Consider the following 21132-nt stretch of genomic DNA (forward strand, 5'->3'; position numbering starts at 1 on the left):
ACTAAATAGTTGAGACAAACAGAATTTAATTATTGACTGCTCACTGAACTAGATGCTGACCTTTTTCCTTAAAAATCTTGGGACAACTGACTGACAAGTATATTTATCTTGAGGCTGAAAAGAAAAAAAAAAAAACAAAAAAAAAAAGCCTTAAACATCATACTCTGTGCTGAGCTGGAGAAAAGAATTATTTCCCTGTCAATCTATTAAGCTGCTAAATTCCTTCTTCAGGCTTCAGTTATCCAATTTTGTTTTCTATTACATGTGGAAATGGCTGCATGTGGTTAATATTAAAGGTATTGCCATACCATAGATCTCATCAGATAACCAATCTAATTTCAGAGACTGACTTCTTAATCTTCTTGTTTCCATCTTCGTGTTCTTTTCCTCATAAGTGTGTGAGAAATAGTGAATAAATATGGGAATGAGAGTTCAAGGCTTGTAACCAATCGTAGGCTCAAATCTGTAATTTTTAGCAAAGCTTTCCGTGTAGCGGACTAGTCTGCCATATTTTGCTGTGAAAATAAAGTACAGTTGACAGAACCACGGTGCTTCAATACCAGTTCTTTCATTATGATTTGATCATGGGGATTACTTCTCTCCCAAGTAGTCACTCTTGTGGGTACTGGCATAAAAGGGCTAGTTTGAGCTATTGTGAAATGGAAGCTGGTTTTCTATTGCTGGTGTTTTGGGGTTGGTTGGTTGGTTTGTTTTGTAAAGTGTACAAATGCTATTTCCGACATGAAGCAAAAGTGCTTTCATAAAGTATTGCTGGCCTCTGATATTAACTGATATTAATTTTAGACATCAGAAAAGATAAATAAAATTTGTGAATAAAATCAATTCAACAAAACACTTAAACATTTATATTTTCCATATAAATGTCACATTTATTTACTGTTTTTGTTGGAAGGCTGTATGTTATGTCTTATCTGACTTTAGTGTTTCTTTCAGCTTTCAGACAGAGGACACACAGAAAGAGAAGAGCAGAAAAAAGATAACAATAGCACCGAATGCAGCGATCTAGGAATCATGGATTTGAAATTCACTTCATCAAGAAAATACATTTCCATCAGTGTGCCTTCCAAATCTCAAACTATGTCTCCGCATATCAAATCAGTAGATGATGTTGTTGTTCTCGGCATGAATCTCAGCAAATTTAACAAACCTACTCAATTTTTCATCTGTGTTTCTGGAGTTTTTATGTTTTATCTAATCTATGGATATTTACAGGTAAATGCTATGAAATTGTGTCTTAGGCCAATTCCTTCTTCCCCTTTTCTTTTTCAATAGCACAATACTATAGTATGTATTTTAATATGTACAGACATTTAAAATAGATATTTATTGCAAAGTCAAGCTTTCAGAATTCAAGAGCAACAAGTAATTGTATCATGTAAAATTCCATTACAGTACATGTGCCTACAAGGTTTCGTTCAGTTGAACTTTCATAACTTGATCTTTTACTTCTGTGTACAAGATATACCTTTCAATATTGTTTTGAATGTGTATATTTTTAAATGTGATTTCATAGTCTTCTGAAAACAAGGAAATTGTAGAACCATACAGACTGACATACAAGTCTTGATTCGTGTTGAAACCTTTACCTCTCCTTGAGTTCTGTGAGTACTGTTCAGTAATAGTCGTCTATTGTTCTCTCTGCTGTCCCTTCAGGACAGAGCTGAAACGTGTACTGTGGTTGGTTGTTAAGTTGCGCAATGTTTATGCCGTTTTAAACATTTCTCTTCCTGCAAACCTTTTCTCTTTTATCTTGAGCAGCTGCATTTCTGTTTCTTTTTTAATTTTTTTTAAGTTCAGTGAGTCTTCTCAATAAAGTAGTGATTTTAAAAGTTGATAATTAAAAATCATGTTTCCAATGCAGTTTTCAAAAACAGCGGAGAAGTTTGTTAAAATAAAGTTACTTCCAAAAAGTTAGAAAAAGTTACCAGTATTTGAAAGTAGAATCTCAAAAAGGAAAATATTAGGTAGCCTTTTGTTTCTGTAACTGACACATCCACATAATTCTTTACGCAGTGCATGTATTTTTCCGTAAGAAATTGCTCTGGTTTTAAATATTCCTACAGCCTGAAAATGTATGCTCACAAGTGCTATTTAATGTAGACACTCATAATATTAGGTGCGCATTCCTAAGAGATGAAAATTTCTATTAAGTATGTCTAGAGGAAGTTTGTATTTGATTTATTGTGAGCTATTTACAAATTCTGGATAAAAAACAGTCTACTGAAGTAAATGAACTGAAAAACAGACAGGAAACATCTATAATTTGAGATAAATATTAATGGATCAAACGTATTCCCCTGATGAATTGATCCAATAATTTCAGTGGATTTACACCAGCAGTAAATTTTCTCATTTGATCTTGGAGAATCTAAATTGTCTTTTTCAATACTTTGCAAGTAATGTATGGCGGGTAACTTCTAGTTAATAACCAGCAGCTGCAAAGGCTAGATTTGCATGTACGTGAAGAAAAAAAAATCTGTTGATTTTGTTTTGATTTAATATTTTGATGTATGTATTTGACTTTGGTGGGTTTTTGTTTTTATAGGAGTTGATATTTTCGGTGGAAGGTTTTAAACCTTTTGGTTGGTACCTCACTTTAGTGCAATTTGGATTTTATTCCATTTTTGGATTAATAGAATTGCAGCTGATTCAGGACAAAAGGAGAAGGTATGTGTTTTTCCAAGCATTTTACCCACTATCCATTGAATTAGAAACGTTTTGGTATTTATGGTAAATTTAACTTCTGTTGTTTGAATGTGAATACTGTGATGCATCGGTAGCAGTTATGTAATTAATGTGAATTTACTGGTTGATATTAGAAAATGTTATATAAGCACCCACTTAGATTTCAAACCTGTACGTAGTCGTCTTGACTCTACTGGTAGTTTGTCCTACTTACAGGGCATATTGTATCCTTAAGGTAGCTGACACAGACTGGCTCGTGTTTGTGTTGCTTGGTATTATCATGTCCAGAATAGGGCCAACTGCGCTTCATGGCAGTTGAAGCTATCTCTTGTTGAATACCTTTCCCTCGAACCTTGCCACCTCCTTACCAAGAAGTTCCTCTAACATGCTGTGCATCTTGCAGAGTGTCAGAGGTCTGCTCTCTGTTTGCATGTGGCTACGTAGGTTTGCTTCAATGGATGTGCTTAGGTTTTGACTTTTTCGTTTAAGATAGCATTCATAACGCCCTACCACAAAATTATTCTCTATTTTTTCACTGCAGTTAACCAAGGAGATTCTTGCTGTCTTGAATCCTATGGATATAGCATAGTTTGATCTTGCTCAGTGTGGCCATTCTGTGGCTTCATGCCCAACTACAGCCTCCACAAACTGTATATTGAAGCCCTCTGGAAGCTTGGATAGAGGCTGTCATGGTGTACATGAATTTTAAAATAGCTTTAAAGCATTATATCCTAGTTGTGTATAACTAGTTTTCCTTACCTGTAGTAAACCTTGGCTGATTTTGCATTACTGTTTTCAGGTAATAGAATTCTTTTCTAGCCAAACAAGGTAACTTTGAGAGATTATTGTTTTTTTATTTTAAACACATATTTCAAATTATCTGACTTTTTGAGATGCATCAGATAATATTGCCCTTTGGATATTCTGTAACTAGTATTTAGGTTTTGATTACCAAATAGTTGCTAGTGCTTACAGAACATGACCCTGTAAGTAAGTTGTGTTGGAAATGTAGATCTTAAAATATATTTTACATTTTATTTTCTATAACCTACTTTTCTTCTTGTAGACATTAAAGTAATCTATTTCCTAATTTTTGTGCTGAATTCTCTGTTTCTTAAATTTTAAATTTTTCTTGCATGCCTCAGAGTATGCCCAGATCACATAATGAGTTATGGATAAGACAGGGTTACAGCAAGACATCTCCCTATGTTGCTTAATGTGGCTCTGCGTATGCATAAAAAATAGCTGAACATATGCACAACAATAACTGTAAAAAATCACTTCACAAAGTGAGCACAGGGATTGCTAAAAGTTAATGTTGGATCATCTGTTTACAGGTGATAATTTCATCAAATTGCAAATATTACATCTGAAAATGTTCAAGGAGCCCCTTTGTTCATGATATCTGAATCATTTCTTAGTTCTGTTGAGTTTTATAAAACAGTAGTACTTTTTTCAACTTTCTTCATTCTAAAAATGTCAATGTTCATGTGAAAACGTCACCAAAAATTGACACAGTGACCATGGACAGGACTAAGATTCAGGACATCTTGGTATGCCAACCTTCTGAGTTTCCTTTGACAAATAACCTGAAGTCTTTGTCTTGATTCTTCTGTAAATAATATATCTTCTCAGAAGGAGGTTAAAGAATTACTGCTTCAATACTTCACGAGCCATGAAGTTTTTATTGTCTTCTATTTGAACGCTGTTTTTTTAGCAGTAGTTGAAAGAAATTAAATTTTAAATCAGTCCTTTATGTGCATTTTTAAATTCATCTTCTGGAATGAAATTCATTGAGAAAGATGGTCAAGTTGTATTACAAACATGTTCCTCTATCTAAGTTTTCCTAGCTAAATCTCCTCCAGATGTGTCTGTAATACCAAGATTTGTATGCTTATATTTTGTAGAATTCCTGGCAAAACCTACATGATAATAGCGTTTTTAACAGTGGGAACTATGGGTTTGTCAAATACGTCTTTAGGGTATCTGAATTACCCTACTCAAGTCATCTTCAAGTGCTGTAAGCTGATTCCAGTTATGATAGGTGGGGTTTTTATACAAGGTAAGTGTTAGTCTTGCTATTAGATGATTTTTTTTGTTGTTTCATTGGGAAGTAGTCACATGTGGCATCCTGTACTTTGTTAAATTCTACTGAGGCTCATGTATAGAGAGGGACAGGTAACATTTTTCCTATAGAAGGAAAAATGTGAATTTCTGAAGCATCTTCTCAGAAAATGTACAAATACCATTAGGTGAACAGAAAATGTGGGGAAAAAGAAGTTGTACAGATTACCTGCAAAACCTCATTTTTATGCAGGCTTTTTTAAGTAATGTAACTTTGTTTGCTTAACCAAATCGCTTCATAAATGAAACATTTTTCCATACTGAAATGGAAAACTTGAAATGGACAAAAAAAAAAAAAATCAATTATTTCTGAAGAAATCCCCTACACTTCTTGTTTGAAAAGCTTGATTCTGAAATTCCAAATTAGAATTCCTAAATTCTGGTCAAACATTTAATCAGAAATAGATCTGACTTTACATGTCTTTGGATAGTCCTAAAGTCATAGTTCATAGTCCAAGAACAGAAGAAGGGGTCTGAAGAACAACACATGAAGACTATAGTTATGTGAATAAACATACTTCAGTATTTCTGGATTTAGAAGACTTAAGTATATTATAAAAGTTTCTGTTTGTTCAATACGCAAGAATTCATTAAGTCAGTAAAGCTCTGCATGGGCAAGTGTTATGAAACAGAATCTAGAATGGTATCTTTCTGCTTCTGTAGTTAATTCTGGGTTTCTACTTGCAACAGAAAGCTGAACTTTCAGAGGAGGTTACAGGTTTACATATGCACATTCATGCACACATCCTTTTATTAAGAGTCATTTTGTATCACTTTAAAGCAGACAGACTGGTATTCCCTTAAAACTTTGAAAATTTGTATTGTGTTGTAGTAATATTGTATTATCGGAAGCTGTGATTATTTTTTTGTTTGTTTTAATTATTATTTTTTTAAATTTTCTGTTAAAATTTTCAGCTCAAAAAAGTTCCCTTGGAAGCTTATGTTGAAAGTACAGCTTTTGGGAAAGGTATATGTTATTTCAAACAAGATATACTAACTCCTGCCTTTTCATTTCCCTACACCCTTCCACATCCCGTCTCTCCCAAACTAAGGGACAATGTAGGGTTCTAAAAGTACCCAAATAATCTGTTAGCGTTTGGAAATTACTTCTCTCTAATCAATAAAGGCAGCCAAAATGTCTTGCATGAGGGAAAAATCTTAAACATCTAAGCTGTCCTGAAGTTGCTGAGCTAGTGCTTCATCAGGGAGGATGTGCTTTATGTCATTCAGAAGGTGCTTTATGTCATTAGGAGTAAAACTAAAACTGACTACAAGAATCAGATGGTGTCTGTTAAGGGCCTCCTCCACGTTAGGAGGAACTGCTTTTGTAGAAGAAACTAATTCCAGTCATGAAAGGCCAGAGTATTAATTCTTCTGTGAAGTAAAAGAATCACATTGGAACAGTTTTTCCTTTGCCTTCTAGTCTGCTAAGCAGGATAAACTTGAAATTCTGAGAGTGTTAACAATCCATTTGTATTGTTTGTTTGTATTGCTTTTGTAGGAAAACGTTATAATATTGCAGATGTGTCTGCTGCCCTATGTATGAGTCTTGGATTAATATGGTTTACTTTAGCAGACAGCACAGTTGCACCGAACTTCAACTTAACAGGTAAAGATCCAGTGTTAGTAATAATCAATTTGTGACGTTTTCTAAACTGTATGTATCTCTTGCCTTGCTCATAAATTTATTCTCATGCATTTTATTGTAATTTTAGTGCTACTGGTAGTAGAAGAAATTACAAAAACCTGTGAATTTTATAACCTGCTGTGCATTTGATGTGCTTATGTGTGGTATAATTTGGTGGCAACTTGAAAAAAAAAATATATTTTGAGTATATACTTTGAGTATGGTATGATATGCATGTAATTATATTCTAGTGTTTCTGATGTGTAGATACGTGTTACCATTACAGCTCATTTTGACTATAGCCTCTAAGTGCATTCACGTGTTAATATATTCCTTTTGTAAAATTTGAATTGTATTAAGTATGTGCTATGACTTAATTCTGAAAACATTTAGAAAGTTGATTCTTCAACTGAATGAGCTAGGGTAAAGTGTAGCAAGTCCCGATGCCCTCAAAGAAAGATCTGCAAAACACGAGATATTTAAATGTCTTCAGAGAATAAACAGGGTTGTCTTTTGTTATCGATTTACTTTGAACACTTCAAACAAGTCTGTGTATATTGAAGCTTAGAGCACTGCCATTTGGAGGAAGTTAATTCTGTGAAAATAGAATATAGAACTAGAATTCAAAAGTCTGGATCTCCCCTTAGGAAGGTGATTCAAAATTCTCCTGCTCACCTTTTGAGAAGGTTTGTTCTGTATTTCTCTGTTGCTTCTTTCCTGTTTTGTTTTATTCCCATGTCACTTAATTTAACCAGAAGAAACTTTTCATAATGGGAAAGGTGGAGTTTTTCCTTTTCTTGGATGAATTATGGAGATAAATGATCTCTTCTTTCAAGATATGTACTGATTTTTTGGTATTGCAGAAATACATAGCTGCCAAAGTGTAAAACCAGTGATAAGAATTATTAAAAACTTTGCTCACTCTGCAAAGTGGCCTATTCTTTTGAATAATTATAGTTTTCATGATGTAAGTCACTGAATAAGAACTGAAAGCAGAGGCAAAATTTAATTTTGTATCTTCATAAAATATCTTCAAAGAAATTGCAAAGTATTTAAGGAAGTTAAAACTTTAAAAGCTTAAACAGCAAATTAAATTACTGTTTTCTAAAGTTGCATTTTTATGTTACTGCTTACTTACTGTCCCCTAAGTTCCTGAGTTCATTCCAGTGATTTATGAACGCTTATGTAGAACTGTTTCCATGCAAACAAGTCTGATTCTAGCATGATTTCACTACTAACTTGTTAAGAACAAAGCTCTTTACGAGTCCCTTCCCCCCCGCCCCCCCCCCGGTTATTGAAATATAATCTCAATATTGCTGGGCCAAAAAAGGTATCTACACAGATTTCGTTTACACATGAAAGAGGTCAGCCAAGAAAACAGAAATTCTCTTCTGCCAGAACAGGTACATATTTATAACTAAGGAAGTGGTATACTTTTCAAGATCAAGCTGGTGCTAAGAGCTCAGAGCATCTCCCAGCATTATCAAATTGGAGAGGTAGGGGTAGATATCCTAAATAGCCGTGAATAATAGATACAGGACTTCCAAAAGAGAAACCAGAAGAGAAGGGTGTGCAGAAGGAGACAGTCTTGTCACATTGGTGGTACGGGAACTTCCACTGTTCTGGCATTACAGGTGTAAGTGGAAATTAACTATTTTCAGTGGAGATGCAGTAAAAATATAAATTGCATGCAAATTCGTCCACCCTGGACTTTATGTACAGGTGCAGTTTAGTCTTTTGCAGACTGAGGTGTTTTGTCCTTAGCTTTACTGTTGTTAAGAGAATATTACTTGGTAGCTACCTCTGTTATGCCTTCTAATCTTCCATATGGCAGGCTTCTAAAATATGGAGTATTAAAGAGGTCTTAATGGGCAGGTAAACTGCAACAATTTGCTAATCTAATACATTTGCATTGTGGGCATTGCAAGTGTGAGAAGGTATTGTTGAGGAACTTAGGTAAATATCCAATACCTTATAAATGCGTAAGTAATGTTAGTATTTTAATGACTTCAAGCATCACATTAACAGTGTAAAATACAATGTAATGTAGTGTTTCAATCAAGTCTGTTGGTGCAAGTCCTCCAAGTTTAATTTCTTTCAGAACTAATTTAGGACCAGTTCTTCCAATCATTTTTACTCATGCTTCACCTACTACATAATGTTACTGGTCTTGTTCATGGTTTTGCTGCTGCTGCTTGGCAGGTGCAGCGCTATCTCAATGAGTGGAACAATTCTTCTCTTCGAACTGTGTATGTACATGTATTATTAACATTTGTCTTGTCCCTACATTTCTCCTTGCCGTTCACGCTTGCACTTTAGATTCCGGGTAACCTTTTCATCTCAATCCGATACTGAACCCATGCATTTGTCCAGTGATGTGCCTAGGCCTTTAAGCGCTGCTGGAACCAGCATGATAGAGAACACAGATAGAGGCATACTCAGTCCCTTGACAGAAGTGGTCTGCAGCAAGACTATTGCTGAGCTGGAGGTTTAAATATACCTTTGGACCAGAGCTGAATCCATGTAGTTAATCTATCTATACTGTGGTCTTTAGCATAACCAATGTTATTCAGGTTGTCGTGTCATTTCCATTGACTCATAACTTTTCCAATGCCTGATAACTTTGAATAATGAAGAGTCTTTTTCTGTTGCTTCAGTTGCATAAGTCTAGCGTGGGAAAGGAAGTGGTTCCCAAACTAAAAACTCTGGTTTGGAAGTTCCAGTATACCCAGATGTTGGCCAAGGAAATGCCACCTTAAACTTCATTGGTCTTAAAAATGTTAAATTTTTCAATTCTGAAAACCCTAGGAGCTGGGATTTTTTTTTTTTTTTTTTGCTCTGTCTTATACTCCATTTCATCCATCAGAATGCCTATTTTGAGACCTCTGATAGTAAGAACATAATATTAAGAAAATTATAACCCTGATTGTTTCTAGTCTTCCACTCCTCATTCTTCCCTGACACTTAGGATGTCTTAAGGAACCAAGACTAGAGCAGACAGTAGACATGATTTTGATGACTGATATCTTCTGTAATGTCATATACTTAGGAAAAGTGGTATTTCAGCCTGTGTGCATCATTAAATACAAAAGTTGCTACAGTCTTGAAAGAATTGAAGTTTGGAGGTTGGGAAATGAATTGTGACTGGCATGGATAAAGAGTTATTAATTTTTGTTATTGGAAAGCTGATTACATTATTGACTGTGTAGTGACTTTGTTGTGAACAAATATGGTAACCTAAAACCATGGTGTTTGCACCTGAACAATATTTTTTTTTTAATTAGTATTTCAGTAATGAAAGATTTCCACTGTGAATCCTCTTGCATTTGTTTTACCATTACATCTAACATTTCTATTTCCCTTTGTCAGGAAAAAATAATCTAGGATTAACTACTCAAAAGAGTATGTTTTCTGGTTACTTATCTTCATTAAAAAAACCTAAATAGATGCAATTGACATTCTTTCGCTCTTGTTACTACAAAAACTACAGCTGGCTTCTATACAGCAATGTCCAGATGTTTCTATCAAGCTTAGAGACACACAGTGCTCAGGGGTTAACTGGTGGAGGGAGTGGGGGTGGGCACTGCTTTATACCGGTATAATGAAATAGTTTTTCTAACACTTAGAACATGATATGGAGGGGGTTTTATTATTTTTCTATTCCTGAAATTTTTCATTTTTTCAGGGTAAGTACAGAGTGGTTTTCGTCACTACTCTGCTGCTAAATATGCTGAACAGGTTTTTGTTTGTTTTTTTTCTTATATTAGGTGTGGTCCTAATATCCCTTGCCCTCTGCGCAGATGCAGTTATAGGAAATGTACAGGAAAAAGCTATGAAGTTGCACAATGGTTCTAATTCAGAAATGGTAAATACCAGATTTGCAATTTTCAAAGAACACATTCTATCATAGACAAGGCATACAATGACAAAACACGAAACTTAAATCTGCTTTTGCATATGTAAAGAAGAGCTCTTGGGGGGTTTTGTTTGTTTGTTTGTGGGCTTTTGCTGTTTTTTGTTTGGTTTGTTTTTAACCTTTCAAGGATGCTGCTTTCTGTGTGCAACTTCAAAAGTATATCGCAGCTACAGCAACACTCATTTCTAGCAACAATTTCTTTGTCTACCCTGCAGGCTGGAAATCAATAGAGTGTTTTCTGTATGATCATGCACTTAATCTCTGAAAAATATATACTGTTCTTCTGCTATAGATGAACATGTGTTACATGGAACATGTTGCTTTTCTTACTTGCTAGACTTTGATTTTAGAGTGCTAGCATTTGAGAGGCAGCTGGTTTTGAGGCTTTTGAAATCCATAAAACTCTGGCTTTCAGAATGGGTAAATATGTGTTTTCCTGATTCAGTGGAATACATAATTTTGAAAAAGTCTTGCTCAGTACTTTTTATATACTTACTCGGAACATGGCTTAGCTGTTCATGTGGTCTGACTTTTTTCCTTTTTAGACAAAATTAGTGTTTGCATTTGGCATCTTTTTCTTTAAAGCCGAGTATATACAAGAAAATCTTTTATTATAGCAGACATTATTTGAATATGCCACATTTAATTTATTTGGCATGTATTTGACATTTAACTAGAAAATCTAGTTTCTCATTTATGGGAATAGCTTCATAAATGGAGAAGAAACTAGTTAGGAGGAAGCTTCGTTTAAAGCTGAAGGTGATTTAGGTTGGCTCAGGAAGTTTGAGCTGCAAGGTTCTGGAAACTGGAATACACCTGAAAAGTGTCACTGTATTGTTGTTTTTATTTTCGTACTTCTGCTTAGTATTCCCTGTTGCCTGCTGTTGGAGACAGAGATTTTAGCTACATGGACCTCACCGTGCAGCCTTCTATAGCTGTAATCTCTGAAATCCTGAACAAAGTACAATCTGTAACTGTTTTCTTGCCCACTTTGCAGCTTGGCAACAGTCATCTGTCAGTTGTTAACTGCCTTACCTACAAAGCTCCTTTTATCTCCAGAACTTCACTTTTTATTCTGCGTTACTCTGACAAATGTTGGTTTTCGTATTGTATACTCATACTTCTTGTAGAGAATCAGTGTAGTGATTAAGGATATAAAAGTTTTGTTTGAGGCCTAGAGATTACACTCCAGGATTTTATTTGGAGAAGCTAGTGCAGAAGTACAAGCAGAATTTCAGAAATCATTTTTCTAGACTTGAGACAGTGGGTAAAAAATTTAAGAGGTCTTCTGAATTGGAGATCATGTTTAATGGACAGTGATCTGGAAATAAAATTGAATAGTAATAGTAAAAGAATCTGTCATCCACAGGATCTGTTTCGTTGCCAAATGTGGAATTTGCCCTGGATTAAGCAATTATGAAAAGAGAAAAGATGTCTTGCAGCTGCAATAGTAACCACTGCTCTGGAAAGTTATACCTGATTTTGCCTTGTCTGTGATTCTAAGGAAGTGACTTACATCAAACTGCCTAACAAGGAACTAGCAATATGGTGCTCATTACTGGTTGTGAAAAGTGAGGTCTTTGAGTAGTTTGGAAGAAAAGCTGGATGCAAAGGCAAATGAAGAACTAGAGATTAAATTTTGCGTGTATAAACACTGTAAAATAAGAGCTCTGAAGATCAGATCATTGTTTTTTAAGAGTTTGAGAGCAGTTCTGCTCTTGAACTGTATATTCATCCTCCTTTTTGTAGAGCAGTGAGAAGTGTTCTGTTGTCTCACGGCATTGCTATCAAGTGTTAATAGATTTATTTTTGCAAATAATTGAAATAGTATAACAGGAAAACAATTGATGAAAGCTGCCTCAAAAGAGGTAGGCCTGTAATTGACACTGATTTTTGAAAGTGTAGTAGTAGATCAGCGTGTTCCAGCTAGTAATGTGTAGAATAGCTCTGTTCACTGTTCCTTTTTCACAAGAAAAGGCCACTAAATGTTGCCCAAACAGCTGAATGCCTCCTGCTGCGCGGAGGGATGGATGGATGAGCAGTTCCAGCTGCTGTTGTCTGTCCCTACATGGGAGAGGACAGGATGAAGATATTTTTGTTGCTGTATGAAGCTATGAATTAAATAAGGGTACAGACAAAATGAAGAGCTTACCTGTTTCCAGTCTGTTCTGAGTACTGAACTAGGGCAGAGCTGGTCATATTTGAAAGTCTTGTATCCTATAACTCTAATGCAGGTGCGCCATGTATGTGAGCTAAAGTGACACAGATGAAACTTATGTGACACTTCTGGCAATTCATGGTGATTATGTGCTATCCTTTGCAAATTTAATATAATATGGGTCTTTAGTGTGCAGGATAAGTAGCAGAAAATGAAATACATTTAACATGTTATTCAAACTTTTAAATTATATAGTTGTGTGAAGTTTTGTTTAGGCTATGAAATCCTGAATTCAAAGGATTTACCGCAGTCAACATTGACCTCAAGATATTATTAACTGACTAGTTTACAAATCTTTTTTATGTTGTTGTGGATAGGAAGAATGTCTCTAACACTTACTACTCACTTTTCACTGTACATTAGCTATTATAAAAGTCCTAGTAAAAAATGTCTTCAGCACTGCAAATTCAACTCTGAGAAGTTGAGCGCATTAATAGGGTCAAGCATTTGAAAGCATTTAATTTTGTCCTGTTGTATAGTGTCACCTGGTAATTGTTTTCTCTTAAACTATTCTAGGTTTTGTATTCCTATTCAATAGGTTTTGTGTATATTTTGTTTGGATTAACATGCACTAGTGGATTAAGCCCTGCAGTAACATTTTGCTCAAAGGTAGGTATAAAGATTTCTTTTTTTTTTTCTATGAAGAACCTCACTGGAAAACATTGCTCTGTATGGTTTAGAAAATCTCGCCACTTCTCTAAAGTTATATTTTCATCATGTAAACTGGTTAACTTGTATAATTCATACATTAAGCAAGTTGTTACAGTCTTTGATGTATTAGATAGGGTAATGTTTTAAAAAACAAAACAAAGTCACAGGACCAGACTTATAATCTTATAATTTCATTATTATTTTTCCATTATTTAACTAAAAATTAAATAAGGATCTTTGCATGAATGCATTGTTGAACAGTGTATTATTGCTCAAGCAGTTTATTAAAGTCTGTAGTTTTATGTCATTTTGCAATACCTCAGGGTTTGTTTTACATTTTCCTAACAGGCTTTTTTTGATGTTGTTGCAGCATCCAGTTCAGACTTATGGTTATGCATTCCTTTTCTCCCTGACTGGGTATTTTGGCATATCCTTTGTTCTAGCTTTGATTAAAATCTTTGGTGCCCTTCTGGCTGTAACAGGTATGAAAAAATGATATCTTTACTGCTTTTGGTGTAAAACCATAAAGTAATCCTATTATTTAGAACAGAGTTTTTGAGAATTGTTCTTATCTGTTGTTTTTTTTTTTTTTTTCCTGTTCTTTGTGCTGACTGATCGTGCTTTGTGTAGCTTGGATCTTCTCTAGTAGTATGTGTTTGAGAACTTTCTAGTTCTTTCTGTGCCACAGTTTCAACCTTGAAGAGCCTGTTAAGTAACCTGGTGCATATAGCCTGTGCTTTGTTTTAATGCAGAAACAACACTGTTCTAAGCAGAGGAATGGCAGTGGAAATATATAGCAAGATGTAAGGAAAAGACAGGTATTATTTGAAATACGGAAGGAAAAGTAAGGATGTTATAGTAAGGCATAGTAGGCAGTGTCATAGTCTCTAAGCACAGAATTTATGGAGATTTCTGACAAATGGTGTTGCTAGAAAAACTATGAAGAACTCCCCCGAAGCTTCTGGATGACCATACACTCTGAGCGGAATGCTGCTCTAGCAATGTTACACGTACTCTCCAGACTGTTCAGCGTAAATTCAAGTGGAACAAATTCTGACTTTTGTGATGGTCTGCTCAGTTTTTTTTTTTATTAAACCAAAGGGAATAAAGTGTGTGTATTAGTTTTGGAAGTCGGGATTTGAACTAAACAAACTTCTAACAGTTTGTGTAACAGCTTAAGTTGCAACTTGTGTATTCACAGGACAGGTGCAAGGCTATTGTTAATGCCAGAAGCAGACTCTGTCTAGTCTTCAGATCTTCTAGACATACGATGTAATTGTCTGGCAAAAAATGGAAGCAGTCATGTTTCCTCTTAAATCCTTAGTACAGCATATGACTGTATCAACCATGCCAGAAGAAACAAATATAAAGAACTCTGATCAGTAATATGTTGAAAAGATTTGGGCCACTTGCTTGTGTGTCTGCTTGCCGCATGTGAATGTGGAACAACACAAGGCCCTAAAGTATGTCAAAAGTTACTGGAATCCTGTCCAGGCTAAGAAAGTCACCAAATGCCATCTTGTCTGTTCCTGTGATAGTCCACACCCAAATAAGAAGTTTCTGTGATTCGGTGTTCTCGCCTAATAACATAATAATTTCCTAGCAATAAGTGCAAGTCAGACCTACCTGCGCTGACATGCTCCAGGTATGTGTCCAGATGGATGAGGAAAAGGAGGATGTGAAGCAAGAGACTGTCACAACCATTATAGATTTTCAACCTTTATAGATATTCAGACTTGACTCTTATCCCATGTGTAACTGGATATATTCTTTACATTGGGTAACCAGTCATCTGAAAAAATCATGTGGAGAGAGATTCCTACTAGCTGAGATTGGCTCTCTATGAATGAGGAAGCTGCTGAGCGCAATGAGTCTCAGCACTATGCTGGCAAGTAATGTCACCTGCTTATGCTTGGTCTTTACTAACGTATTGGCTGATGTGTGCCTTAGAAACAATGCAAAGTATTAAAACTAAACATATTCTGTGTGGAAGTACAACTATATGGCTTCAGAGAAGGAAGCGTGTTCAGACCTTACTGATACATTGTCTGCCCGAGATCCTTACTGGAAGAAGCAGTATGGAAAATGATTAAATCAAAGGAATCACTAGTAAGACAGATGACACAGAAATTGCGGCTCAGAAGTTATTTGTACTAGTTTATTGTGGCTTGCATCTGTATTTGTGAGGCCGTGGCATATTTTAGTATGGGATGTTACCTGAGTGTGGCAAGCTAGCTACAGCCAAATGACATGACTGTATTACAAGTGAGTGCTTTTAACCTCTATCATTATGAGTTTGTAAAACAGTCAAGTGACCGAAGTGTTTACATATCAGATGGGAAATGACTCTGCTGTTCATTTTAACAGTAGTTAATTGTAATGTTAACATTTTTGTGTATCTGGAAACACTAAAGGAAAAGTCTGACATGATGATAATTTTTCAGCATCTTCCTGTACACCTGTTTTCAGGCTATCCCTAAAAATATTGCTCTTTATGTTCTATAGCAGTTGTGTATAGTAAAATTGTCAGTAGAAAATTGTTGCTTCCAAACTTCAAATGTAACTTGAGTGTATTTTTCAAAAATCAGTCATTGCCTATCTAGCATCTCCTATCATTTATGTAGTCACTACAGTAGTCTGTCAAGAACAGTTACACCAGGCTTATTCCTTAGGTTACTTTTTCTTCAAACTACAAACATTAGTCACAAGGGCCTGAGGGAGGAAAGCTGTAGCAAGATGCCATGGAGCTACTTTCCTCTCTTCCGTCTACCCCTAAAAGCTGGTTTCTGTCAGGGGATGCTCTGCTTCATTTGCAGTATTGGAGAGGAGAATACAGACAGTTATTTTCTGACCTGAGGATTGCATGCTCTGCTTTCCTATTAATTGTTGCCTCTGCAGCACTTGTGTTTCGCATTTGTCTTTCACAAAGTTCAATATGTCTCCTCACTGAAAACTGGCCCAGATGAGAGGGTTGGTTCGTGTATTAAAATAGCTCTTCAGAAAAAAAAGTCTTAGTGTGCTAAAAAATGTTTAAAAATGCTGTGGAATAGCAAACCCTTCCCAGGTTTTCTTATGTCTGACCTTGACAATCCTAACACTTGAGCCCTTTCTGTCTTGCCTGTAGCAATGTGAAAATGTTTATTGTGCCTTGGAAGAACACCACATTCATTACTGTCCCTCCCACTCCCCGTCCACCCTCCCCCTTCTGGGGTGGGGGGGGGGGGGGAGTGGGGTGAAAGAGTTTAATGAAAATTGTATTTCTATTAGCAGAATGAGAAATTATCAGACTTAATTGGGAAAAAGAAGAAAAGGCACTTAATTTAGAAGGAAATGGTTACATAAATATTTTAATTAATAACTGATTTGAAAGAACAGAAATAATTGTAATTAGAAAAACTGAAGTAATTTAACCATTTTTTAAATTATTCATTTGTAAACTGTTTTCTAATTAAAACTCAATTTTCTTTTTCATTCTCCTTTAATTTTTCATGTAATAGAAAATCATTTTATTTGATGCGCATAGATTTCTTAAAACGTAAAGAAAATTGTTGCTAAAAAGTTAAGATTTGAGTAGATAAAGCAATTGTGAAGACTGTTTCTTCCACTACAAAACATACTTTTAAGTAAGTATTTGTTTGTGGGGAAGGCTTGGGGAGGATCAAACTTGCTTTGGTTCCTTTTGTCAGTATGTTAAAGTAAGACTAATGTGGATGTAGTTATACAAGTAAGACTTTCCAGTATGGTGTAGTAAAAAGTACTTCATGGTAAGCACAATATTTTCTGTTAATAAAAAAGATAGTTTTCTTTAGGTACAGACAATTGTACTGGGGTCTTTCTGAAGTGAGAAGCCTGCACTGTCATATAACACCTTCTCAGGCCCTTGACCTCTGCAACTAAACTGATGCACCTGGCTGCATTGTTACTTTTTTTAAAACATTTTTCTATAACTTTTACTCATTTATTGGTTTTTGTTTCAGTAATAAACTGTATAGGTTTCCCAGTACACAATTTGCTAGCAACACTGTATTCTTGTTCACAGCAGATAGCATTGAAATTGTTCAGATAATTACTGGAGCTATGGTTAATTTGAGAGTAACCCAAACAGATAGTTTACTTCCATTTTGGTAATAGGACTGTGTTCTCGACTCTTCGCGCAAACCTGATTCTTCCTAGTGATAAGATCACATGTAGAAGAAGGTCTCTTAATAGTCTTGATGAAAATTTCCTAATGCATAATCATTGAAGTCAGACATCCTTGGTCTCTTAGGTTTCTAACCAAAATTGTATTTCTCTGCACTGTTAGGTAAATTTTCAGTAACTTCAAAAGAATGACGAGATGCTGATCCCATTCCACTTAAAAATAAAGCCCAAAACACTACTGAACTGTAATAACATGAGGTGGAAATGGCAAGAGATTTGGTAAATCCATATAGTGATACTACTTCTTTCTGCTTTAACAGATTGCTTTATACCATCAGTTACTTGCAAAGACTGTTGTTGCTTTCAGATATTGTGAGTGATTAGTATGACGTTACTAAATAGCAAGTCTTGTTCTGGAAGTTTCTCTGCTGCAGATAACTGAATGGAGCTGATATTACTAATGCAGTGTACTTGTTTCAAACAGCATATGGTTCTAGCACTATTTTGCACTGGACCAGGTCATCTGCAGTCTGTTTGCATCAGGGATGATGGTCGTTTTAGCTAGACGCTTAATTATGTAATAAGGTTATCTACTAATATTGAAGACTGTAGTATGTTCTTTGCTGTAACTGAATTCTTAAAGTAAATATTTGCTTTCCTCTGCAGTAACAACGGGAAGAAAAGCAATGACCATTGTGCTTTCTTTCTTGTTCTTTGCAAAGCCATTCACATTCCAGTAAGTATTTATAGTTTTAAATGAGGGTTTATATATTTTATAAAAAATTACATTCTTGATCATGGAAATATAACAAAAGTAATTAATCATATTCAGGCTCTAATGCTTTTCATTTTGTCTTCTACAAATGTTGGCCATCTGCTGTAAACATTGACTGGCTTGTTGATGCTAATCACGCTAGAGAAAATAGGTTTTATTTTACTAAAGGCCTGGAAGACAAGCTATTTCATGTGTTGGCATTTTTTTTGTTGTTTTTTAAGAAAAACCTTACATAATTTCTAGTGCTTATGATACCTAATAAATTATTTGGGTACTTCCTCTGTGGAGGAAGATTTGGCTAAAGGAAGGCATTTGCTCCGTTACGGTATTGTTTCCCCTTTTATGAGCTCAGGTTTGAGTTCTTAGCTAGCCCTTTTGAATAACTGTAAGCTTCTATTATCTCGATACATTAAGTTGCAAGATTTCTAAGCTTGGCTTTCTTCCCTTTTTTAATTTCAAGGAAGAGCTTACATTGAAAAATGCAGCTAAGCTGCTACATTGATCCTAATTGCTTCTGGTTTGAAACAAAATAGTATTCAATTTTATTGCTATGTATAAATTTGAGATTTAAGAACAAAGCTTACAGCCCAATGCCCAAATGGAATTTACTCCAGATAAAATTCTTGAGGCTTAAAATAATGGAGAGCTGAAACAAAAATGGGCTTACATGGGGAAGTGTGGATATAAGGCACCGAGTGAGCACCTGTTTTGGAGCAGTAATGGAGAGTATAGCTTTCGTAACTGTAGGAAGGAAAAACATACTAAAACCCCTCAGGACTGCTATATTCATGTGAGAAAGAATAGCTACTGTTGTTATGTAACTCTACGTGCACCTTAATAAGCTCTCTAGACGTGGGAAAAGGAAGTGTGGAAGGATGGTAATAATAAAGATTCAAGCAAATTCTTTCTCAGAGTCCACAAATTTGTGCTTTTGTTTTTCCTTAAACTTTTCTCTCCTTTATATAGGGGCTTTATTTTTATTTAATCCACAGATACTGCTATGTAATCACTACAGATAAAGTGCTAATGCTAACTTTTTTCCCCTTCCTCTCCCGTCCCTTTAGGTACGTGTGGTCAGGCTTGCTGGTTGTCCTTGGTATATTTCTTAACGTTTACAGTAAGAATATGGATAAAATCAAACTACCTTCACTGCATGGTCTTTGGAAAAAAAGTGTGGAAGAAAGAAAAACAAGGACGTTGTCACAAACTGTATGAACAGTTGTTTATGCCTTGTCTAGACTATGACTTACTATTAGTATTTTATTGGAACAGTCTTCAACTGATTCACTTTCCAAAGGGAACATTATTAAAACCAAAGGAGCTGAAGGCATATTGTCTGCTTGCAGACTGCTAGAAATGCACATTTTTGTGAGCCCTTTCTTCAGAGCACTTGAATTCATCGTAGAAGGTGTTGTAGGCCATTGTCAGACGGCATTATCAGGCAATGAAGGACAGCAGCTCCTGGCAGACTGCTGAGAAGCTGCACTCCAAATGGGGACGCAGTAGAAGACTAATTTGGGCATTTTAATAATATTGGCCATGTGGCTGATCTGAGATTAGTCATTCTTTGCCTTTGTTAATTGTCTAGGCAGGGTAATTTAAATGTAATACTGTATTAACATTTAATGAAACTTAATCAGCAACTGGTTGACCAAACTGCAATTTTAAAGGTGGAATGTTTAGAATATGGTATGTTGTCACTCTTCTTCATTTTAAATAAAAATGTTGGGGTTTTTTAATTTATTGATTAGATCATCACAGAACTTGATATTTATTGTAATAATTGAATTTTTTATGGAAATCTTACGGTGTTACTCTCTTTGATTAGTGCTTGCAAGTAACAAAAATGACATTGAGTTTGTGCAGTCAACACCTATGCTTTTTGAAGGGGAGAATGGTCAGTTAGCCCTGACAAGGGTGAGAACACAGAATGAAAAAGTCGCGATTAAAACAGTGGTGTAAGAAGCTGTTATTTGCTTATTCTAGAGGTGAAATGCAAAATTCTTAGTGGCCTGTGGCCATCCATACCGTAGTGGTGTAAAGAGACATAGAAGTCCTCTAAACTAGTGTCATCAAATCAACTCTTGAATACTGAAGTAAAGAATAAGAGCATCTTCTAATGTATTTGGAATATGTATTGTGTAAGTCTCTGTGTGGTCCTGTGATGAACTTAAGAGGATTAGGGTACAGATTACAGTTTCCTTTATTTAATGACAGGAGGAGACGATGTACTTACCAGTCTGTCTTTTTTGTCATGAATTTAGGAAGTCTTAAGTCCATTTATCTCTCTTACTTTCATATTCAACTTGCTTTTGAATCGCTTGCCATCTCTTTCATTTTATATATTTAACAATAGCACTTTAAAAATACTAATCACCTTACAGTTCATTGTTCTCATGTGGTCATGATTTGTTGTTGTGTCCCTTAGATGTATCTTGGTGTGTGTTCTTTCAAATTAGACAAAAGTAAATTGGATAATAGAATTGTATAGTCAGGAAGAATGTACGAAGAGTTGAAATATCTCACAGGATTGCCTTCTGCCAAAAATACTAGTTGATGAAAGTATTTAAAGTGTGCAAAATGTTTTTCAGACATTTGGGAAGAGTTGCTCTTCCAAGGACCTTGTAATCAAAGCACAGACACGCAATGTGCCTTAAATTTTGCTTATTGAGTTGGTAGCCAGCTTATGCCATATCAAGTATGTTATAAAATAGAACATGGAATAACATAGTACGATGGGAGAAATAAGTGGAGAGCTGTGCTAGCATAAGTGCACTGTTTCCAGCACTCTGGTGTGTCACCAAAGCCTTTCAACCCATATAAACCCAGTGTTGTTGCCAAGTTATGAGAATTTATTGCATGTGACAATTTTGTTTTTTAAATTCCCAGCTGCTGCGTGATTGATTGTTTCCTGGGTAAGGTAGAGAACTGTGAATTTGACAAACAGATACACCTTGAAAGAGAAGGGTGGCCTG

General features: G+C 35.4%; 1 protein-coding gene across 1 annotated transcript; it reads left to right on the forward strand.

The window, feature by feature from the left end:
* The first annotated feature begins 1017 nt into the window (after positions 1–1017).
* SLC35B3 (solute carrier family 35 member B3) lies at positions 1018–19879 on the forward strand. The gene is made up of 9 exons (XM_082479315.1): positions 1018–1233; positions 2567–2688; positions 4614–4768; positions 6332–6439; positions 10225–10322; positions 13108–13200; positions 13613–13724; positions 18049–18118; positions 19222–19879. The coding sequence occupies exons 1-9, from the start codon at positions 1033–1035 to the stop codon at positions 19370–19372; spliced, it is 1110 nt and encodes a 369-aa protein (XP_082335441.1). The 5' UTR covers positions 1018–1032; the 3' UTR covers positions 19373–19879.
* Positions 19880–21132: the final 1253 nt, after the last annotated feature.

Source organism: Vanellus vanellus (genome assembly GCF_965231255.1).
Source record: "Vanellus vanellus genome assembly, chromosome: 2".
Taxonomy (NCBI): Eukaryota; Metazoa; Chordata; class Aves; order Charadriiformes; family Charadriidae; genus Vanellus; species Vanellus vanellus.